General features: G+C 46.7%; 1 protein-coding gene across 2 annotated transcripts in view; it reads right to left on the bottom strand.

Annotated features, from left to right (window-relative positions):
• PMP22 (peripheral myelin protein 22) overlaps positions 1-19,267 on the bottom strand; it is a 41,655-nt gene extending 22,388 nt beyond the window's left edge. The window contains exons 1-3 of one of the 2 annotated variants that reach the window (XM_060204460.1): positions 19,114-19,267; positions 14,477-14,588; positions 12,021-12,117 (exon numbers count right to left, since the gene is read on the bottom strand). In XM_060204460.1, the coding sequence (XP_060060443.1) occupies positions 12,021-12,117; positions 14,477-14,554 (175 nt within the window). In that variant the 5' untranslated portion in view covers positions 14,555-14,588; positions 19,114-19,267. Of the gene's footprint in view, positions 1-12,020; positions 12,118-14,476; positions 14,589-16,379; positions 16,543-19,113 lie in introns of those variants that run through there. The other variant, XM_007519188.3, reaches the window with a different exon arrangement.
• Between the last annotated feature and the right edge of the window lie 5,123 nt (positions 19,268-24,390).

Below are 24,390 nucleotides of genomic sequence, written 5' to 3' on the forward strand. Positions count from 1 at the left end.
CTCAATTTCTCTCTGTCCTAACCAATAAAATGGAAAAAAAATGGCCACCAGGAGCACGGGATTTGTAGTGCTGGCACTGAGCCCCAGTAATAACCTTGAAGGCAATAAATCAGAAAGGAAGAAAGAAAGAAAGAAAGAAAGAAAGAAAGAAAGAAAGAAAGAAAGAAAGGAAGGCAGGCAGGCAGGCACAGGAAAATGCAAGGAGTGTTCCTGTGAGGTAGTAAGATCTCCATCGTAGAATGAGTATACAGTCAGTATGTCTCAGAAGATCTGAAATTAGGTGGGCTGGAAAGAGGAGTGTTTCATCACCTCCCAGTTCTCCAACAGCATCTGGAGTCTAAGCACTGACACTGACTGTACATGCAGAAAGCTCGGTGCCCTACAGTCTATTCTCCAATATCACAAATCAACAGCCATGACCTCAGGCCCCGTCAGGCTCAACCTGTGTTTCTGAAATACTACAAGAGATGCTTTATCAACCCTTGTAAACTCCTAGGAATGCAATTTAATTTTTTTTCAAAGCAAAGACTATAATCTTCGAGACCCTATAGCTCAGACATAGACTCAAACAAGTACATTCTGACTGAACTCCCAGGTACCGGCACCCAATGAGCCAATCTCAGGGCCGCAGCACCAGCGTGATGACAGTACATCCTTCCCTGTGTGCCTCCCTCAGCTGGTCTGCTCGGGGCTCATCATCCCTCAGGAGAGGCTGAAATAAAGAGCCCTCGCTTGGGTAGGGATTGTGGGCTGGCCCAAGGAGCCACAAGTCCCTAAACTATATAACAAGAACCCATAAATGCAGAGGGCCTCCTTCATTTCCCAAAGTCTGACCAAGAGCTGTGCCCACAGAAGAAGAAGTGGCCTGAGTCCCCAGCTGAATGATAATGCCACCAGAAGACCAAACAAAATGAACTGGAAATGGTTTTTTGTGGAACTTCTGTTACATAGTCTGCCTTCCAAAACATTCTAGGCCGCTAATTCCAACTTAGAAGAAAAGCTACCCCTCAGAAACACATCTGAAAGATCCTGTGATGTGACTGAACTCTACCCTCGGGCTGGGCTCCCCTTCCCTATCCCTCTAGTCTACACTGTGTTTCTCATCTCTCCGCCAGGCTCCCTCCCTCCCCAGGGACCTTGAACTGACCAGTGTGTCTGCCAGGAACCTTCCCAAAAGTGATCACGTGATAACTCCTGTCAGCCTCAAGCAGTTTCCTCTCCAAAAAGCCTCCCTTCCTCACCTCATTTCTCCTTATCACATGACCTGTCTCATTCTCTTTGTAGTTCTATGACTGTTCACAATGATCTCTGTTTATTGACTTTCACCCAGGAAAACGTGCTTGCTTGCTAGCTTACTCTTTCATCCTCACTGCCCAGAAGGGTATCTAGCCTATACACAATAGACATTCAAGGAATAGTTGTGAGTGAAAAATAAAATAAAGAAAAAACAGGAAAGGAGAAGAGAGGGGAATGCAGAAAGGAAGCACTGAGGTGGAAAGTTCCTATTCAAGAAGTTAAAAGCAGGTAAAAGTCCCAAGATGGAAGGGAGGAGAGAAGGGAAGTGAGATTTAACAGAAGATAAGAAAAGATCACCCACACAGAACCCTATGGATTTCAAGAAAGGTTGTTTTCTACTTCTTCTTCCTCTTCTTCTTCTTCTTCTTCTTCTTCTTCTTCTTCTTCTTCTTCTTCTTCTTCTTCTTCTTCTTCTTCTTCTTCTTCTTAATAGATAGTTATTGCTATAACCACATTATTTGGCAATTGGGTTAACTTTGAAATATCCCTTTAGGATATTTATATCCCTTTTAGGATTTGCTGTATCATACACAACAGCACCATAATTTGTGTCCTTTGACATTGTTTGTATATAGCTGTGCCACCTGTTGCTTCTGTTCTCCCTGGTTTAAGCTTTTAAGAGAGTCAACATATCAAAGACTCAGCCTATGTATTAAAAAGACTCAGTCTGTGATTTTAAAAGTTTGAGACATTCAATCAATTTTCCTTCTCATATTAATTAAATAATGATTTATATGACTACAAATTGATAGGAATGTACATAAACACCATTCCCACCACCAAAAGACTGTGTCCTATCCCACTCCCCCTGGCCCCCCTCGCCCCATGAAGCTGAACATCCACCCTCACCCTCATCCCAGGGTTTTTACTTTGGTGCCCTACTCCAAATTCAGTCCAATCCTGCTTTGAGTTTCCCTTTCTGTTCTTCTTTCTCAACTTCTATTGATGAGTGGGATCAATGAGGCATAGAATGGTGAAATCACCCACTCGCATAGTGTGTTCCTTGGCTATGCGTGAGACATAAGTTCAAGCCCAGCCTCTGCTACATGGTCTGTCTGTCTGTCTGTCTCTGTCTCTCTCCCCCATTGCTTCTATCTAAAAACAAAATAAAAACCAAACAATATATGGGTGTGAAATAATAACTCCTAAAACCTTAAAACTTTGTGAACCAATGTTAAGGCATTAACAATAAAAATTATTTTAAGAAGCAAAGAAGTGCCTCTGGAAGGCCTTAAATCAGGAGCAACAGCATTAGGTAGGCGTGTGTGTGTGTGTGTGTGTGTGTGTGTGTGTGTGTTTAGAAATATTACACTAAAACTAAAGGTTGAGTGATGGCACACTTGGTTGAGCACACACATGACAATGCACAGGACCCAGGTTCGAGCCCCCAGTTTCCACCTGCAGGGGGAAAGCTTCACAAGTGATGAAACAGGACTGCAGGTGTCTTTCTCTCTCCCTCTCTCTGACCTCCTTCACTCTTTATTTCTGGCTGTCTCTAACCAATAAATATTATATAATAAACAAAAAAACAAAAAACAAAAAACAAAAGAAATATTACCCTGGGTCCCACATGAAAAATGAGTTAGGTGGGCAGAGATAGATAGCATAATGGTTATGAAAAGAGACTCTCACGCCTGAGTCTCGAAAGTCCCAGGTTCAATCCCCCCACAACACCATAAGCCAGAGCTGAGTGGTGCTCTAATTAAATTTTTTTAAGGAAGGAAGGAAAAAAGGAAGAAAATGAGTCCTGGAACATGAATGGTGAGGAATAAAAAGGCTGACACAGCAGCCCTGACAAGCAATAGCCAGGTTGGCAACAGAGCCAGGCACGCCCAGCAGCAGGCAGCACAGAGACTCCACAGACCCCAGACTACTGCCTCCCTGGTCGGTGAAGCAGTCACTAAAACACTAGACAGTACCTCGGGGTAGATGGGGGGGGGGGGGGGAGGAGGCAAGATTACTTTAGGATGGCCTCGGAGACCTTCCAGGGCCTCATCCGATAGAAAACTGAGTGAGTGTGTGGATCTCTATCACAAAAGACATGCCGTGACTGGATGAAAACCAAGATGCAAGAAACATCATGGAACAAAAGACTCTTGTTGTAAATTAACTTAAAAAGAGATTGGGGGCGGGGGGGTTGGGGCTGCTTGCGTGAGTAAAAGGATTCACTGCGGGGAGTTGGGAACTGGTTTAAACAATACAGGCTTTATTAGGGTGAAATAGGTAAAAGGCAAAATAAGCAATTATCATCAAGGGTTAGGTATACGCTAGGTCTATAAAGTCTGAATATGCTTATCAAAGTTTAGTCCCATCAGATAAACCATTATCAGCTCTGGTAAAGGTTGCTCGTGGCTGTAGAGGGGTCTAAACGTTTACCGGCTAGCAGAGTCACACAAGTTCAGTGCCCAGGAACTTCTCTGTTCCAGTCTCTTGGAAACAGAGTTGGCAGTCAGCTGAGGTCAAGAACAAACACCTCATCACAGACCCCTGCAGCGTCAACCCGGCTTTGACCTAGCACGTTATGATTGGGCCCTCCTCAATCGCTATCAAACAGGCCATGGCCAGTGCGCCGCTATGTTCCATCGCTGGGGAGCCAGAGACGACCCGAACTGCCCCTGCGGCTCCAGACAGACTATGACCCACATAGTCAACGACTGCCACCTCTCCAGATTCAAAGGAGGTCTCGAAACTTTACATCAGGCTCAACCTGATGCTGTTGACTGGCTACGGAAGAAGGGCAAACGCTAGAAGAAGTGCCCAGGAGAAGGAGCCATGGCGGATGGATGCCTGGAGCACCTCTGTCGAGATGCTTCTGACCAGGAGAAGAAGCCGCAGCCAAAGAGAGAGTCTCGTGCTCAGAGTCCAGTGCTTTTATACCTTCCCTTCTCTGAAGCCCCTCCCCAGGGTGAGGTCATTTGTGTGCTAATAGTCCCAAACTCCTGCTGAAGTTTGAATGAAGAAAGACATGGAGCAGGTGGAGAAAGAATATTAAGAACTCTGCAGCGCCTCACATGGTCAGAATGGTGACTGCTGATAGCACCCCAGATACTGTAAGGATGGAAGGTCTGAAGAATCCCAAAATCACTGGACCCAACTCTGAAAGTACACAGGACCTAAAGTTACTATTAGAAGAAGTATGGACAGGGTAGTGGTCAAAACCTTGGAGAGGAGCATTTCAGGGCAGACTTCTAGAGAGGTATTTATTACATAAATATCTGAGAATTGAGGAGCCATGCTTTCCACAAGATCCAACAATTACGTTGTTATACACCCTTAAAACGAGGTGTGACGGTGTGACTAACTTCCTGTGAAAGAAAAGAAGTGGAAAGGGCCGGGTGGTGGTGCACCTGGTGGAGCGCACATCTTACACTGCGCAGAGACCCAGGTCCGAGGCCCCAGTCTCCACCTGCAGGGAGAAAGCTTTGCGAGTGGTGAAACAGGGCTGCAGGTGTCTCTCTGTCTCCCTCCCTCTCTATCACCCCTTTCATTCATGAAGTGGAAGATCAAACTCTAAAGATGACAGAAAAAATTAGCTAGACAGCATTGAAATCTCTGACCATTCCATAGAACTATCCCCTATCTCAACTATCTACTGCCAGATTTCTTTCAAAAGAGAGAAAATGCATGGGAGCAAGGAGTGGTGCATCTCCCTGCAGTGCACATGTTCCAGTGTGCAAGGACCCAGGTTTGAGCCCCCAGCCTCCATCTGAACAGGGAAAGCTTTTCGAATGGTGAAGCAGTGTTGCAGGTGTCCCTGTGTCTCTCTCCCTCTCTATCTCCCCCTTCCCTTTCAATTTCTGGCTGCTTCTATCCAATAAATAAAGATGATATTTTTAAAAAAATGTTTAAAGAAAATGAATTATCTCATAGAAATTCTTTGAAGAAGCTTCTGGTTATATCTGTTTATTTTGTTTTGGTTTTTAGCTAGAGACAAAGAAGGCAGAAAGAGTTCAAGAGAACACTGCACCCAAGTTTTCTTCAATGAAATGGGTGCCAGGCTCAAACTTGAATGGTGCACAGTGCAAAGCAGAACACTATCTAAGTGAGTTATTTTGCCAGCCCAACATGCTCTGTTTTGGTCAGTCCATCCTGACCCCAACCAGTACACTGGTCCACCATGTCCCCTACACAGCTTTCCACTTGCCTTACTTAGCTCGTGGTCATTGCCTTGATAAAAGTTATGCTCCTTACTGCCTGTATTTATTTCAACCTTGCCCCATCCCTAAGAGGAGAGATTAAATTCCACCTCCCACATGAGACTTTCCCTTCACTTCCTTCTCCAAGCTCTGTGCCCCCCCCCCACCCCCACCCCTCCTTGGGCATCTGCCCTGGGCTGCCTTCATGCTGAGTCATCCCTTCATGTTTATCTCAGTGAAGCTCAGGGTTGTGAAGGGCAGGGTCCTTATTTTCCAGGCCTGGGAAACCCTTAGTTAGAGAGGTACAAAATCATGAGTGGTATCCTCCCAAAGTCTCTTTCAACTACCTGCAGTCAGAATCAACTTAAGAGACAGAAAGCATGTCACTGAATTTTGAAAGCGGGAAGGCAGGTCGAGTGAAGAAGAACTAACAAGAAATCTAAAGCTATCTGTGATAACCAGAGGCCTGAAGGCAAAAAAAATCTGACATACCTCCTCTCGACTAAGTGAAGATGTGGACCGGCACGCAGCTACCATGGCAAGAGATATATCAATCAAATAAGAGGACGATTTCAAATTTGAGATCTACAGTTCTATGACCCTGCACATATGGAATGAGCCCCTCTGAAAGAAATAGCAAACCATGAGTGTCAGAGCGCTTTCACATAACTTTCTTGCAATATTTTTCCAAGTATCAATATCAATAGTGAATTGCTTCTGATTACTTAAAGGAAAAGTATGTCTCAACTATTCTAACAGCAAGCACAGGTCAAGGCCATTTTTTTTTCAATGAGTATAATGAGCATAAACAACCTGTTAAGGAAACTTAACTTTTTTCTTCATTGTCTATTTTTTTAATATTTATTCCCTTTTGTTGCCCTTGTCATCGTTGTTGGATAGGACAGAGAGAAATGGAGAGAGGAGAGGAAGACAGAGAGGGGGAGAGAAAGAGAGACACCTTCAGACCTGCTTCACTGCCTGTGAAGTGACTTCCCTGCAGGTGGAGAGCCGGGAGCTTGAACCTGGATGCTTATGCCGGTCCTTACACTTGGTGCCACATTCACTTAACCTGCTGCGCTACTGCCCGACTCCCTTTCATTGTCTTTTTTTTTTAACCTTTACTGTTTGTAGTAGATGTGGTTAAACTCAATTGACAAGGCAAAGGAAGCTAGCTTGACCTCCATTGCACTGAAGAGAGCTTTAGTGTTCTGGTCTCTTTAATTCTCTCTCTTCCTCTGCCTTTCTGCTTGTCTCTATATTAAAAGTGAGGGAGAATAAGAGGTAAAGGGAAAAGGAGAGGAAGAAGGAGAGGGAGAGGAAGAAGGGGAGGAGGAGGGAAAAGAAGAAGGAGAAGAAGAGGGAGAAGGAGAGAGAAAGGGAGAGGAAGAGAGCACAAAGGATGCAGCCCTGTCAGAACCAGAGTCCTAGCACATGTTGCCCCATCAGGAAGATGTCAACAGAGATAACTAGCATTAAGAAAGCTTCAGTTAAAATTTCTAACTCATTTCCATGATTGTTCAACAATTTGTTTGCCTTTGTATGTTAACTCTCTTTTCAGCCACCAAGTTCCAAACTCTCTTTTCAGCCACCAGGTTCCAGATGCCAGCATGATGCCGACCAGACTTCCCTGGACAGACAACCCCACCAATGTGTCCTGGAGCTCAGGTGCCCCAGAGCCCCACCCCACTAGAGAAAGAGAGGCAGGCTGGGAGTATTGATCGACCAGTCAATGTCCATGTTCAGCGGGGAAGCAATGACAGAAGCCAGACCTTCCACCTTCTGTAACCCACAATGACCTTGGGTCCATACTCCCAGAGGAATAGAGAATAGGAAAGCTATCAGGGGAGGGGATGGTATATGGAGATTGGGTTGTGATAATTGTGTGGAGTTGTACCCCTCTTATCCTACAGTTTTGTTAATGTCTCCTTTAATAAATAAATAAATAAATAGCTAGATATAAAGTAGAATAAATTATTTAATAATCAGGAAAAAAAACCTTCTAACTCAGAAAAGATCTGAGTCTAGGGGGCAGACGGTGGCAAACCTGTTTAAGCATTGAATTACAGTGCACAAGGACCCGGGTTCAAGCCCACCCACCCCCAGTCTCCACCTACAGGGGGAAAGTTTCACAAGTGGTGAAGCAGGGATGTAGGTGTCTCTCTTCCACTTTCCCTATCTCCCCCTCCTCTCTCAATTTCTATCTGTCTCTATCCAATAATAAAGTTTTTAAAAAGAACTGAAAGTTTAAAAAAAAATGACCTGAGTCTATACAAATCCAATCAGTTTTATATCTACACCAAAGTTTCCACAAAATACCTTTGCTGTGAAAGTTGAGAAGATAAACATGGAGGAGAAGAGAATACTTTAGGATTCCCTAGGACAAGCAAGCATTTGACTCTGACACTAAAGGCTCCTAGGTCCATCATCCACCATAGGAACACACCCCCACCACACACACACACACACACACAGTGTGTCCAGTGCACAAAGAAACCAGTTGAGAGGAAGTCTCCAGATTGAAAGAACTACCCTGCTCCTCCTTGAAATCTGCTGTGAGTGTGGAATCACAGCTATCCACAACCACAAAAACAGAGAACACAGGTCAATAAGCAACAACAATAAATGCTGCCTTCCTTCCTGCGACAGAGCACAGTTCAGAGACTTGTTCCTCAGCAATCCCATTTCTGTTAAAAAAAAAAAAAAAAAAAAAAAAGGAGCAGAGCCTGGGGACAACTCCCTGCCCTTGGAGGAGAAGTTACCAATGTGACCACAAGGTGTCAGCAGCGAGTACAAAGAAGACCAGTGCCCCTCAGGTAGGGTGTGGAGGGAATTTAAAAGCATCTGGATGCAGAATTTACACAGGCTCCTGTGCTGACTATGGGCCCCAGATCAAACCGGTTGGGGTTAACAGTTAACAATATTAATATACTTTACCCATATTGGGGAGTTACTCTCTTCCCTGATCCAGCTTTCTAGTCCTTTTTTCCGATGATGACACCATCTCCCCAGACAATACCCCAGGTCGACCTGCATATTAGATTTCAGACGAAGGCAAAAACTAGTGAAGTTCTGGGCCCTCTCAAATATATATAAACAGACCTACTAGCTTTTTCCAAAACGGACACCCTAAATCTTCACCTGCAATATTCTTGCCTTTAGGTTCATGATTAGTCAACAATTTGTTCTGCTTTATATCTTAATTCTTTTCCAGCCACCAGGTTCCAGAGGATACCAGGATGCAAACCTGACTTCCTTGTGCAGAGGACCCCACCAAAGTGTCCTGGAACCCCGCTTCCCCAGAGCCCTGCCCCACTAGGGAAAGAGAGAGACAGGCCTGGAGTATGGACCGACCTGCCAACGCCCATGTTCATTGGGGAAGCAATTACAGAAGCCAGACCTTCCACCTTCTGCCCCCCCCCCCCCCATAATGATCTTGGGTCCATACTCTCAGAGGGTTAAAGAATAGGAAAGCTATCAGGGGAAGAGATTGGATATGAAGCTCTGGGGGTGGGCATTGTGTGGAAATGTACCCCTCTTATCCTATAGTCTTGTCAATATTCCCATTTTATAAATAATAATAATAGGAAGAAGGAGGAGGAGGGGAAGGAGAAGGAGGAGGAGAAAAAGAAAAGAGTCTCTAGTGCTGAGGTTTTGGCGTTCAGCAGCCTCTCCACATTTCTCGGGCATTCGTGAGAGTCTCCTTGACTTGTTAGCCACTCGCAATGCAGCTGCAGGCCCACTTTTAGTCCCATGCCCTGTACACATTCAGAGAAGAATGGAAGACCGCTCACTTCCATGGACACCATGGTTGGTCATTATCTCCTTCCTTGTTGTCTCCAGGAAAGAGGAAACCCAAAGCAGGATTTTCTACCCCGTCTTGTCTCTCCATTCAAGCCACCAGATAGCAATTTCAGCAGTTTCTCCTTATGCTGGCATCTCTGTGTAGCTTGTGAGGTTTTATCTATTTATTTATTTTTGCCTCCAGGGTTACCACTGGGGGCTTTGTACCTGCACTACAAATCCACTGCTCCTGGAGGTCATTTTGTTTCCATTTTGTTCCCCTGTTGTTATTGTTCTTGTTGGATAGACAGACATAAATGGAGAGAGGAGGGGAAGACAGAGAGGGGGAGAGAGAGATAGACCTGCAGACCTGCTTCACCACTTGTGAAGCGACTCCCCTGCAGGTGAGGAGCCGGGGGCTCGAACCGGGATTCTTGTGCTGATCCTTTCACTTTGCTCCATGTGTGCTTAACCCGTTGCACTACCACCCAGCAACTAGTGATGTTTTAATAGCAGACATTTGGGTACTATAAGGTGAGGGGTACCCAGGAAGGGAAATTTAGGGAAGAACCGGGGATGGGTGAAGTCAGAACTCGGAGTTAGCCCACTGCAGGCTTTACAGAGTTCCAAGTCCCACTGGTGATGGCCAGAGGTGGGCAGCAGGGGGCTGGGAGAAGGGATGAGGGCTGTCAAAAAGTAACTTCTAGTTCACAGGTAAGGCACTCAAGATATGTAGTGTACAGGTTGGTGACTACACTTAATACCTTATTGTATATTTGAAATTTGCTAATAAGTTTCTGTCACAAGAAAAAACTTATGGCTACGGAGCTAGGGGGATAGCATAATGATTATGCAAACAGACTTTCCTGCTTGTGGCTCCAAGGTTCAATCCCCAGCACCCCATAAGCCAGAGCTGAGCAATGCTCTGGTGTCTCTCTTGCTATCTCTGTATATTTTGCTCTATATCTCTCATATTAAAACAAATAAAAAATAAATTTTTTAAAAATGTAGCTATGAATCTGCTACTATTATCATTCCCAGTATATACAACTTTGGAATCAGCATGTACAACAGATGATGTAAACAACAATTAGAATCTTTTTTTTTTTAAATGTGTTTAACAGTGGAATACTACTCAGCTGTTAAAAATGGTGAATTCACCTTCTTCACCTCATCTTGGATGGAGCTTGAAGGAATCATGTGAAGTGAGATAAGCCAGAAGCAGAAAGATGAATATGGGATGATCTCACTCATAGACAGAAGTTGAAAAATAAGAACAGAAGAGATAACAAAAACAGAACTTGGACTGGGTTTGATGTATTCCACCAAAGTAAAAGACTCTGGGGTTCACGTCCTAGAACATGATGGCAGAGGAGGACCTAGGTAGGGAGTTAGAGTGTTGTGTAGAAAACTAAAAAGTGTTACATATGTATCAACTATTATACCATTAATCCCCCCCAAAAAAAGAGGAAAAAATGTGTTTGATATGCACAACTTATCAAAACCGTAGCTTAGTGCAGCCTACCTTCAACACGCTCAGAACAGTCACATTAGGAGACAGTCAGTCAAATCATCTACCATACTGCCCATATTATTCCACTGGGTTATTTTTCTTCACGGTGTCTATTTCATAAAAGGCATTTTAAAAGCACTTTATAGTGAAGTATTGGATAGCTCCTGTCATGTGCTGAACACTTTACTCAAAGTGCAAGTCAGAATGGTTGTGTGGACTCTTGCCATTAACAGGCACAGCTGACAGCACTCTGGGTCAGAGAGGACTGAAGTCACGAGCTGAGTTAAGTGCTGGCTGATAGAGATGCTACAGTGAGGAAGAGAGGAAGCAGCCTAGATGGCCATCATCTGATGACAGGCTAAAGAAGGTATAGCATAAATATTCCGTGGAATAATACTCTGCAGTGAAAAAAAAAAAAGATGATACTGTGTCCTTTGGGACAAAATGGATGGAACTGGAGGTGATTATGCTCAGTGAAATAAGTAAAGAGATGAATGAAAGCCAACTGCTTTCACTCATGTGTGGAATCTAGAAATCTGATTTACATGAACTTGCCAAAGGGGGGGGGGGAATCCAAACAGGGAGTCTGGCGGTAGCGCAGTGAGTTGTGAGTTAAGCGCAGGGGGCGCAAAGCACAAGAACCTGCGTAAGGATCCCCGGTTTGAGCCCCCGGCTCCCCACCTGCAGGGGAGTCGCTTCACAGGCGGTGAAGCAGGTCTGCAGGTGTCTATCTTTCTCTCCCCCTCTCTGTCTTCCTCTCCTCTGTCCATTTCTCTCTGTCCTGTCAAACGACGACGACATCAATAACAACAACATTAATAACTACAACAATAAAATAAACAAGGGCAACAAAAGGGAAAATAAATAGATATAAAAATTTTAAAAATATCCAAACAAAACAGAAGCAAGCAAACTGTTTGTAAGACTTAGGAGAACTCTGGCCGTTATCTTTGGGAGGTGGGAGGGTAGGGACCCAGAAACTTGGTGGTGGGTGTGGTGTGGAGCTATCCATTGTAATCTTATAATCTTGTAACAAACTATTAATAACAAATTTTAAAAAAATAGAAAGTCATATGTCAACGAGTGCCTGGATCAGGACATCCGGGGATCTGAGCTGAGCTAGTGAAACTTAGCTAGTCTCCTGCCTTCTCTCGAATCCATGTCCCCCGTCTCAGTCCATCCCACCACCCCAGCAACAATGCCCTAGCTTATGTCTTCTAAAACCAAGTGTCTGGATTGAGAAACATGATACAAGCAGATAAAAACAAGCTCCTGGACCAAAAGACCCATCTCACCATTTGTTGACGCTGAGAAGCAGTGGTAGATGTTGCTTGTGGAGGTGCTACAGTTCTGCCAGAGGTCAGTTGAGTGTCCGCCGCCCACCATCCAATGCTAGAAAGAACCAGACATTCTAAATCGGGGGAGGCAGTGAAGAGTTTCAAAGGAGGGAGGACTGTGTGAGAGACCAAGAGTAGACCCAGCTGCCCATCCGTAAGGCCTGGCCCTGCCCTGTCCTCCCTAGGCTACTCAGTCAGAGGCCAGAGCAAGACTCCAGGAGGGACGAATGTGGCCCTCTGTAGCCAAGTTCCAGGTTTTGCCAGCGAAAAGCATTTTGTGAATGGGAAAGCGCCATGAACATGCACTGTGAGCAGAGGTGTGTACTGCAGAGAAGGAGCCCTGAACTCCAACTGGTACACCTGAAGTCGAGCTACCCGTCCTCCCCCTGGTCTCCTGTGTGGCCATTCTCCCAGCCGCCACCCTGGTGAGTCCATTCCCTCGCTTAGAATTCTCACCAATCTAACTAGATTGCCACAAGGCACAGGTAAGATGTATTGAAGATAAACTATAAAACATAATCCCTCTCACAAAATACCAATGATTTCTCATTCTGACTATCTTTTCTCAAGTTTCAAACAAGAATAGCATGGCTGGGGCATGCCTGATAGGCAAAAGTCCAATCTGCAGTCACCTAACTGCCCCAGTCTGTGTTCACCCTCATAGCCAAGAATAAAAGTTGAAATTATGATGTGCTTGATACCTGTTACTTTTATATCTTTTTTAAAAATTTATTTATATATTCCCTTTTTGTTGCTCTTGGTGTTTTATTGTTGTAGTTATTATTGTTCTTGTTTTTGGATAGGATAGAGAGAAATGGAGAGAGGAGGGGAAGACAGAGAGGGGGAGAGAAAGATAGACACCTGCAGACCTGCTTCACTGCTTGGGGAGAGGGGGGCTCGAACTGGGATCCTTACTCCGGTCTTTGCACTTTGTGCTGCGCTACCGCCCAACTCCTTTACTCTTGTATCTTAAGTGATTCTGATAACCTGTTCCCATCTATGGGGGTTTAACTAAGAAGGCGACTGTATCCACAAAGCAAAGTAAGTCCAGGACTATAAAATCTTTTCCAGAAAGGTTCATTTGAACCTTTTAGGTTTTAAGACCTCAGTGGTGTTTTATGAACCAACCCTCTTATCTGATTCATGACACTTGGAGGAAAAGCCACCCCACATAAACAGTTTGCTGCCTTCTTTACCCTGAGTCAAGGAGAATGGCATTTATAAAACAAAGTTTGGAGGATTCAGGGTGGGCACAGAAACCTGGCTTAAAGAGAAGCCTTCTTATGACTCTTGTTCAGTCAACATTTTGTCCTGTTTTCCATCTTGCTGTATTTCAGCCACCAAATTGCAGGTGCTACTATGTGTGGCTCTGCCTGTGGACTGGAGACACACAAAGATTTCAGGTTCAAATCCTGGACTTCCCAGAAGTTTGTGATTCACTTGGGGAAAAAAAAAGGAAAAAAAAAAAAGGGGAAATTGTTGTATGCTTTACATTGGGTTGTTCTAGTTCTCCCCCGCCAAGAGAATTAGATCAGTCCAGAGCCCGCTTGGCCCCGGCCCTAAGAACCCCGACAGAGTTCCAGAGTTGGAGAGTTGAAGAATTCCAGGGTTCCTGAGTTCGAGAGTTAGAGAGAGTGCTTGCGCCGCTGCAAAGAGACAGCAGAGTTCTGTTTGGTGATCAGTTTGGTTTAGTTTATGAATCGTTGTTCCTGAATAAAGAAATACAGCTTCCCTGCCCAGCCGTATGTCTCTGGTCGTCTCTGTTACCCGCCCGTGAAGCTAGCCCGTCCGGCTAGAGCCGCTGAATTTTAACAACAACTATGATTCCATTCTGACTTCCCTGGGCAGATGACCTCACCAGTGCTTCCTGAAACCTCACCTCTCCACAGTCCTACCCCACTAGGGAAAGATAGAAGCAGGTTGGGGGTATGTATCCACCTGCCAATGTCCATGTCCAGCAAAGAAGCAATTACAGAAGCCAGAACTCCCACCTTCTGCACCCCAAAAAGACCTTTGGTCCACGCTTCCAGAGAGGGATGAACAACAGGGAAGTTGCCAATGGAGGAATTGGGACATAGAACTCTGGTGGTGGGAACTGCAGGGAATTACACCTCTATTAGAATGACAATCTTTTAACCCCTTGCAATCTTGTAAATCAGTATTAAGTCACTAATAAAAAATATATATATTGTTTTAAAGAAAGAGAGAGGCCTTGCTAGCTGACCTCGCTCAGCCTTGCTTCTTTCTGGCTCCTGAATCTGCTCTGGTTTTCTCAGAATTCAAGGGCTGCTGGGCAGAAACTGCAGGCCTGGCCCTGTAGACTTGTGGACCCTCAGTGGGAGGTAGCCAGGCGGGGTTTAGCGCGGGGTGCGCTCAGGGTAAACCCCGCCCTCCCCGCCGCCCCGCCAACTCACGCTGACGATCGTGGAGACGAACAGCAGCACCAGGACTGCGACGTGCAGGACGATGATACTTAGCAACAAGAGGAGCATTCTGGCGGCAGATTTTGCTCAGCGGAGAGTCTGCCTGCGGGGAGAGAACCCAGAGGGGTGTCAGGCCCCTCGGGGCGGCGGGTGCTGGGGCGGGGCGCGCGGGGGGAGGGCCCGAGCTAGCGGAATGCGGGGCCCAACCCCCCCCCCCCAGGGGGCGCCTCCACCACGGGCCAGGAGGGGGCGGCAGCCGACCGGCCATGATCCCCGCCCAGCAGCCCGCCAAACCCGCCTGCGCCCCACTGAACATCTTTTGCTTTTGCAACCGATCGAGGGGTGCGCACGTCTAAGTCACCTCGGCCGGAGAGGCTGCCCCCCCAACCCCCAACCCCTGGAATGACAAATAGTGGCCGCAGCAGGTCTCCACCCGCCGCGGGCGCCTCCCATGGGTAGCGCAGTATGGATAAGGTCACAGAGGTAGGAGCGCACGGTCGCCAGGGCCCTAATTCAAATCTGCATGGAGGTGGGGCCCAGATTCAGGCCTGAGGCCTGGGGACACTGCACTGAAGGGGGGTGGGGTGCGCCAGGCCAGAGCTTGCTTCCCAGATCCCAGACTCTCGCATTCCGTTATACTCCCCAACTTTCCACCGGGTTGTGCCAGAACCCGGGATCAGTCCAGGGCCTGGCACTGCCTGGCTGAGACACGATGAAGACCGAAGAGGGAGAGGAGGGCGGCGGCGGGGAACGGGATCCTGAGCACCCCGCCCATCCATCCCGCAACCCGGGGCAGGCCCTGCAGGCCAGGACTGAGCCATTGGCGGGCTAGCGCGCTCACTTTGGACTTAGAGACCCAGGCTGCGCCCAGGGCGCGCAGACCCCCGACCAGGCGTCTCCCGCTTGGATCCTGGGGAATTATGGTCTGGCGGAAAGCAAGGCACTGGGGTCGCTCTGGGGCGGGAAGGCAGTAAGGGGCCGAGTCCAAGCTCGGGGCTGATGGGACACCTCTATTCAAAGTTGTATGATCCTAGCCCCTCATTAATATACGTGTGTGTGTGTGTGTGTGTGTGTGTGTGTGTGTGTGTGTGTGTGTGTGTTAGTTTTATATAAGTGAGAGATAAAGAGACTGACCACAGCACTACTCAGCTCTGAGACTTGGGAGCTTCAGGCATTAGTCTTCTTGAATAAACCATTATGCTTATCTCCCCCCAACAACAGAAGACACGGGTGACCTGTTTGAGGGTATGTAAACCCGATTCTGAAAGACCAGTTGTGTCTTTGGGGGGAACCATTTCAAGAAGAGACTTAAACCCCTGGGAGACGAATTTCAATGACTCATTAAAAATTTAAAATGAGAAAGAAAGAAAGAAAACACACCGGATCCCTCAGTTCCTCTCCATAGGCAATACATAAAAAATAAAATAAATAATAATAATAAACCTCTGGAATGTACAGGCAAGCATTAAGAAAACTTTCCTGATGTATCCCTGAAGGTTTAAATTTAATCCAGTGGTTCTTGGTGTCTGAGAGCAGAGAGGGGAGGATGCAGCCTGAGTACCTGGTTAGGAAGTAAAGGAATTACTAGGGTCTGATAGTACCACCAACCCCACATCCAAGGAAGAGGCTGCTCTGCCAGAATTTCCTCCTTGAGGCTTTTCTCCAAAAGAAGCGAAAACTACTCTGCTCCCCATGCCCTCCACCTGCAAATCCTAAGCCGCTCCACACAGGTCCCAAGAGAATCACAGGAAACAGATTTCTTCTCTCTGCTCTGGGGCCAACAGGTCTGGACCCGGCCAGCCCCAAACTAGCGCAGCGCTTTCTCCTGCGCTTCATGGCACTGCGGACAGAAGATGTCCATCTCGGCCACTCTCCCCAAGACCAAAGCACTTACAGCCCAAAGGGATAGCCGTCCCGATCCTCAGAAAGGCCTCGGCCACAGAACTTGGATGCGCTCACAGGATTCCCGGCGTCTCCAAAGACAGCTGCGCCTTGGGGCTGCGCGCAGAGCTGGGAGCCAAGGGAGGCCGCTCGTGTTCTCCTTTAACGGGAACAACGCCCCATCTGCGTAGCTGCAGTTGGGTGTGTCCCCGGGTCAGCGTGAGCAGGAGGGCGGGACTCGGGGGAGGAGAGAGGGCAGGAGGGCGAGTGGATTGTCTCTTGTCCTTAAATACGCCTCAAGAAAAAAGTTCATCCCTGCAGAACCACTGCGACTTTTGTTGGAAACTAGCAAGTTAGCTCGGCGTTTTCATCTCCACGTCCCAGACACATTTATGGGGAACAAAGTTGGCAGATACACGGGGACACTCTGCCCTTTCAGCCACTTGGGTAAAGCCCACCAGGGGTCGCCCCCTGCCATCGCCCAGAGCCAAGTTTAGGACGCACCCACCGGGGGCTGCAGCTGGATTAGGCTCCTGGCAGCAGGATGAGAGTGCTGAAGTTAACAAGCACTGGGAGACACCCCTTTCTTCTTGGATCCTGGAACACCAGGCAGGCATGGGGCTCACCACCACCCAAGGTGTCTGCACCAAGGCCTGATGCCAACTTCCAAACAAGGGGACAGTCTAGTTAGACCCCCACCTTGGATAAGAGTAAAGGGGAGCAAGGCCAGTCTGATCGACCACTGTCTGGTGCTGGGGGTGGGGGGGGGCTCAGAGTCCTAGCCTGTGCAAAACCAGAACACAATCTGGTCTGCGTCAAAGGTTACCAGACTTGGCTCCCAGACTAGCCTGATTTGGCTGAACAGGGTGATACTTGGCCATTGGGGGGGGGGGGGGAGCTGCCAGGGACTCAAGAGAAGGCCACATGTTCTTGTCCACCCTCTCACCCTCACCCGTGCTGCAGAAGAGAAATGAACCCATCTGGGCCCACCTGCAAGCCAGCGTGGACAGCAAGCCGGAGTATGTATACTAAATGCCTTTGCCAACTAATGTAGCTAACTGTACACACACACACACACACATCTCTCTCTATTCCTCTACCTGTTAGTGCTCTGTGTCATATAAACCCCACCCCTTAGAATGGTTCCTATGATTCCACACTACTTGACTTACTGAAAGTAAATTCTATTGGAACAATTGCATATTCTTATGTTTCAATAACAAAATAAGTTAGTGGAAAATTTTCTCAACAATAATCTGTTTGAAACTCTTCTATGATCAGATTAAAACCAGAATATGGGGGGGGCGGGAATTATACTCGCTGTCTATTGTAGGACAGGCGGACAGGCTTGAGTTACCAGGATTTCCACCTGGGCTGTATGAGGTAGGATGGCACAATGGTTAGACTCTACAGCTCTGAGCTAGACCAACCAGATCACTTTCTTACCCAGGGCTGTGAATTGGGCAGTTACCTGGAGCTGGATGAACTCTTTTTTTTTTTCCCCTTCAATTCCGAACAAGACTAGGAAAGCCTTTCTTAAATATCTGTGGTGATCATTACAGGAGAGAGCATGAAACATTTGACACAGTGACAGTCATGACCTCTTTGCAGAATTCACTGGGGAGTGAGGTGAGGAGGGCACTGCAGGCCAGGTGGCCTCTTTGCTATCACACAGCCAAGGCATGTGCTCCTCTCTCTCTTGCTGTTAGGCTCTGGAAAGTGCACCAAAGCACCAAAGCAGATGCCACAAAGTCACTGTCACCATTATCACTGTCCTTGCTGCTACCTGATTATTTTATTATTATTATTATTATTATCATGTCACGTTTAATCCTCGTCACTACTCTTCAAGGCAACTGGGCACCTCCATCTAAAATAGCTTAATAATTCACACAGGTCAAAAAAAAATGCCTATACAAGTAGAACCACTGCCTGAGAGAGATTAGAAATGTTGCCTCTCCTCTGAGCATCTTTATTTATTTATTTTTAAGCTCAAGTCTGTCATAAGAACTAGTCCCTTGCTCTAAGCCATTCTGGCTTTCATTCTGTCCATGTAACCAATATCTATGCGGTCACTATGTACCGGTGACCAATCTAAGCTCTTTACAAATATTAACATATTACACTCAGGATTTTCTTGTTCTTCCTTTCTGTTTTCTTTGCCAATCAAACTTTTAAATAAAATACATGCATCTAGAAAACTAAAATATAACTTCGTAAGGCACAGCTCATTTTTTTCCCCTTTCTTTTGAACCCAACAACTTAGTCACCAGGTCACATCACACATACATGAATGCCTCTACCACTCCTTGCCTGCTGGCACCCGGAGGTGACTGAACAAAGACTCAGTCACACCCAGGGCCTCTCAGGGCTCCCTCATGAGTGGAAGCTTCTCCCTAAGCAGCCTACCAACCCCAGGTCACCTGCTACCTGTGTGTTGGGGGAAGGGGGAGGCTGCTTCTCATTAAGGAAAGAGCATCTGGGTCCCTTTCATCTTCACAGCATGGATACGGCCGGGGTTTCTAGTGGCTCTCAGATGATCCCACTCACTTCCATGACAGGTGCATACAACCAGTTCTTAACCAAATATCCCACGAAGCCCCTGATTTTCCACTCAGTTCCCACACAGGCACTCTGTCTCCACTGAAATCCTTGCCAATTGTAGTTTGCAGGAGTTGGAGGGACTGGGCATCCCTCTGTTCAGCATAAGCACATCCCCAGAGGCACAGTGTGCCAATAAAACTCACCAGACTAAACTGTAACCCCTTGCTCCAGGCAGTGCTCTCTGCAGTCAAATGCAAGGAATGCCCAGGCTAGACCCTCTCCACAGGAGACACGGCAGAGTCTAAGCCCCTCAGTCTCTGAGAAGGCTCCCCGAAGGATGTTTGCTAGTGGTGCTCCTAGGAACTGAAGCCAGATCAGGCCTCTTTCCAGTTTATTTAGGGGCTGGTCCAATGCTAGGATATGTCATGGTGGCCTGAGAGCTTCCCAGCCTCTACTATTTAAAGAGACAGAGTCCAGCTTGCTGAATTTTTCCCGAATGCACTGATACTATGAACCCTGCAGGACATGGAGAGTCTAACATCTAAAAGGAGAGGAGCATTGGGTCTGCCCAGGCCTGTGATGCCAGGGCTATTGGCACAAAAGTGCCAATCTGAGGGATAGTAAACAGCACTCCTAGTCCACAGTTAATTCTCCTCACCTCCCAGTGAACTCCGTAAAGACAAATCAGTTCATGCTATGGGTTTATGTGTAACACCTTTAAAAAATATTTACTTATTTTGGATAGAAGTTGAGAGGGAACGGGGAGAGGGAGCAGGATAGAGAGAATCCTGCAGCACCCTTTCACCAATCATGAAACTGCCCTCCTGCATGTGGGAAGTGGTGGCTTGAACCCAGGTCCTTATACAATGTAACCATCTGTGCATTCAACCTGGTGCATCACTGCTCAGCCTCCAGCATCATTTTAAGAAGCCTGCACATTGCACAGATATCACAGACATCAGGGCTACTTGCTGTAACTTCTAGCTGGAAAAGGCCTCTGTTACCTGCTCTGTATGTCTAGAGCAGGCAAATTAAAAAAAACAAAATGTAGCACATGGCTCGAAGCTCAAGGTCGAGTGTAAGGATCCTGGTTCAGAGCCCCAGCTCCTTATCTGCTGGGAGCGGGCTGTGGGGGGAGTCACTTCACAAGCAGTGAAGCAGGTCTGCAGGTGTCTGTCTCTCCCCCTCTCTGTCTTCCCCTCCTCTCTCTCTGTTTCTCTCTGTCCTATCCAAACAACAGCATCAATAACATCAAAAACAACAACAACAAAATGGAGAAAATGGTCTCCAGGAGCAGTGGATTTGCAATGCAGGCATGGAGCCCCAGCAATAATGCTGGAGGCAATAAAAAAAAGTTAATATTTTGGAATCTTAGAATGAAACCCAGGTAAATAGTTTCTTCCAGCTTCTGTATGTGTCTTTAAGCAAAACATTTTTTTAAAAGCTGACCTTTAAGAGATACTCCTGTTCTAGCAAATGCACCACTATGAAAAAGAAAGAAAGAAAGAAAGAAAGAAAGAAAGAAAAAGAAAGAAAGAGAAAGAAAGAAACCTGCACCTGTGAGATAGGATAGGTTAGAAGAGTGAGTAAAAAAGTTATGGGTTGGTAGACAAATAAAAACATCCTACTCTTCAAACTGCTTATACTTTAAGCCCCTTGAAGTTCTCAGAAAGAGTCCCCCATCTCTGGTGAATTCTCCCAGGAGGCAGCTCTAAGACAAAAAAATCAGGTTTCCTTGAGTGGGTTTTCTAGAGTTCTGCTGATGTCTGTAGCTCTGTGTTCAGAGATCCCCAGCTGGAAGCCCTGTAGAGTTTGGGGAATTCCTCTCTGTCACAGACACTATTCTTGTTAGGTTCTGCGGTCAGAAAGACGCCTGCCCCTGTCCTGCCCTGTCCTCACCCAGCATCTTCCAAGTCCCAAGGAAGCACTTCACACTTGCCTTTCCCTGCAGCCATTTATGCTTGTTCCTGCAATGGCACTCAGTCCAGCCTGCTTGTGAGAATCACCAGAGAGCTTTGTGATCAGCCCAGTGTAAGCCTGGGCTCAGGGAAGCTGACTTGGTGGTTCTTAATAGCGCTTGGATGGGGGGCATTTTTAATGTTCCCTAGATGGCCCAGGGTCTGCCAGTTGCATGGCATTACATGGTCTTTGTTTTTCTTCCAGATGTTTTTTTTTTTCAAAGCCAGGTCCTTGCTCATGCATGATTTCATCCTACCAGCTGAGTTTTTCATTCATTATAGAGAGACAGAGAAAGAGAGAAAGAGAAAGAGAGAGAGGAGAGACATCACAAAATCAGGGCTTTCTCTAGGACCATGGCACTCTTATGTGATGCCTGGACTTGAACCTGGGCTGTACACATGCAAAGCATATGCCTTACCCAGTGAGCTACCTCTCCAAGCCCCCAGCTGCCTTCTGCTATGGAACCCCAATCCAGGTGAGGTCAGTGTGGACTGTAAAGTGTAACAATCATGGCTCACATTCTCGTCAGACTAAGCGTGTGTGTGTGTGTGTGTGTGTGTGTGTGTGTGTGTGTGTGTGTATGTGTGCGTGTGTGACAGACAGAGAGAGAGAGAGGAACAGGTAGGAGGGAGGAAGAGACAGATGGTGGTGTTACACCTGGTTAAGCATAGACATTATAGTGCGCAATGATCCAGGTTCAAACCCCTGGCCCCCACCTGCAAGGGCAAATCTTCATGAGTAGTGAAGCAAAGCTGCTGGTGTCTCTCTGTATCTCCCTCTTCCTTCCCAATTTCTCTCTCCTTATCCAATAATAGACAAATAAATACATACATTAAAGAGAGAGACAGAGATGACAGAGGAAGGAACCTTCCCTACCACTAGGTTGGGGTGCTGTAAGCTTGGTTTTCTAGCTTCCTCAGATAGTCCCTTTGCTGTGTGCTCTCCATGCTTAGACTTTAAAGGCTGCCTGGCAGAAGCTGCTGCCCCTTGGGCCAGGACTAAGACCAGAGACATCTGATAAGATCATTCTTCCCCTCTGAGGAAGAAGGGGGTGGGGAAGGGATGGGTCTTGCTGGGCTGACCTGATCAGCTTTGCTTCCGTAAGTTTTATGTTTCCAGACCTTCTCTCCCGACCCTGTGTCGCCTTCTATCATATCACCTCCTGTAGCCAAGCCCTGAGGACCCTACTAGTACTTTTGTGCCCACCTACTTGGGCCAGATTCTACCTCTTCATAGTCAAGAAAATATCTTCCAATCCCCCTCTCTCCCTATTCCCAAGACCTCTTGCCAAATACAGTCTAACTGACCCCAAGCATCTGCGCTGAGCAAATCCATCCTCTGGGACCTGGGAAATATCCTGTTGGTTCACTTGTCATAGCAATACACCAATATTCACCAAGTCACACTAATCCTTTCCTCTGTTTTATGGATAGGAAAATCAAGACTTGGGTGGTCCAGGAGGTGGCACAGTGGATAATGCACTGGACTCTTGAGCATGAGGTTGTGAGTTCAATCCCTGGCAGCACATGTACCAAAGTGATGTCTGCTTCTTTCTCTCTCTCCTCCTATCTTTCTCATTAATAGATAAATAAAATATTTTTTTAAAAAAATAGAGAATAGAGATTTAGGAAGCACAACTAAGTGACATCAGACTGGTTGATTCTGAAGCAGGCTACCTCAGGTCCTTGCCAACAAATCATCCAGAAGACACTGATGTAAACAAAATAATATCAGTTATCCCTAATGGTCACCTGATTTCCACTATGTGCTAGACACCATCCCAAATACATTTAATATATATACTGACGAGAGAGAGAGGGAGACAGAGAGACCAGAGCATCACTCTGGCATGCACAATGCCAGGCACCAAACAGGGACCTCATGTGTGAAAGCCCAGAGCCCAATCCACTGTACCACCTCCCTCCCAAGCCTCCTGACAACCATTTTTAAAGGGAGTCAACTAAGGTTCAGAAAGATACTGAGTGACATTCCCAAGACACTCCGCAGAGACACAATAAAGGCCAGGCTCCAGCCAGTCATTCCACTCCCTGTGCTGCTTGGGCTCCATTATTGTGTCTGCCACCACAGGCCTTTGTCATGATGTTCTGTAGACACTCTATAATCTGCCTTTTTCATAAAATAGGGAATGACTACACTGTTTATACATTTGAACTTCTTTTTCCAAAAAAAAAAAAAAAAAGACAGACAGGAGGTGGAGGGCTGGGGAGTGGGTTGTGACCTACCCAGTTAAGAGCAATATGACCAAGCACAAGTACTCAGGTTCAAGCTCCCACTCCCCACCTACAGGGTGGGGTGCTTCACAAGTAGTGAAGCAGGTATGCAGGTGTCTTTCTCTCTCCTTCTTGATCTCCTCTTCCCTCTCAGTTTCTCTCCATCCTGTCTAATAAAATAAAAGTAGAAAGAAAAAAAAAAGGCAGGAGGGAGGGGAGGAAAGAAGAAAGAAAGAAAGAAAGAAAGAAAGAAAGAAAGAAAGAAAGAAAGGAGAAAGAGGGAGGGAGGAAGGAAGGAAGGGAGGGAGGGAGGGAGGAAGGGAGGGCCATAAAGCCTAAACCAGGTTTGCCAGTGCTGTGACTGCCACTTTCTGGTGTTCTGCCCATGTGGCCTCTGTGTCCTACACAGAGTGGGTCCTGTGCAGAGCTGACAGTTCAGGTCAGCAGACCCTCGCTGTTACCAGAGGGAAAGGAATCCGGGCAGCCCTGGGCGTGGAAGGAAGGTAGCCATTCTCCCTGCGTGTGACTACTACAATGTCATGTCATTTGGCATCTGACCCCAGAGGAGCTCATGACCACTTTCTAAGTGAGAAGACTGAGGTTTGAAGAGCTGGTGCTGTTTCCTTCCAGAACCAGCACAGAAATGTCTTGAAACCAGCTTCTCTGACTTCCAAAACCTATGCCTTTTCCATGACACACATCTCCCAAAAGGGAGCACTGAGGTGAGTCTCCACTGGGCCTTTATCCAGGCAGTGAAGCTGTCATCGGAGCATCTGTCTCACCAGGCACTTGGTCAATATCTGGGGAGTGTTTACTCTTCAAATACAGCCTTTCCTATTTCACTGCAGCCAGCAGCCTGTGTGGGCGTTCTTGGCAAAGCTGGGACACAGCTGGTCTGAAAGGGTCCTCTAATCGCAGGTCAGGCCACATCTAGACTCATCTAGACTTTTCTGGATTCAGAAAGAGCAATTTATTATTGAAAGAGCAAGCAAAGGGAAGGAAGACATGGGAGGAGGGGAGGCAGGAAGAGAGGTAGGAAAGAGGGAGAAAAGGGAAGAAAAGGAGGTGGAGGAAGGGGGAAAAAAAGGGAAGAAAACAGTTTGACTTCCCTCAACAGATCCTTCCATAAATAGACACGACTGGAATTATGTCATCTCCCAGCCCCAGAAAAAGAAGATGTTCTCTACGAACTAGAAGCAGGTAGCAGGCTTGTCCCCAGGACCATTCTCTATATCATATATTCAAAGTCAACATATTTATCTTGGGGTAAATTGCATCTTTAGCTCTTTC

This window comes from Erinaceus europaeus, chromosome 12 (genome assembly GCF_950295315.1).
Source record: "Erinaceus europaeus chromosome 12, mEriEur2.1, whole genome shotgun sequence".
In the NCBI taxonomy this organism is placed as follows: domain Eukaryota; kingdom Metazoa; phylum Chordata; class Mammalia; order Eulipotyphla; family Erinaceidae; genus Erinaceus; species Erinaceus europaeus.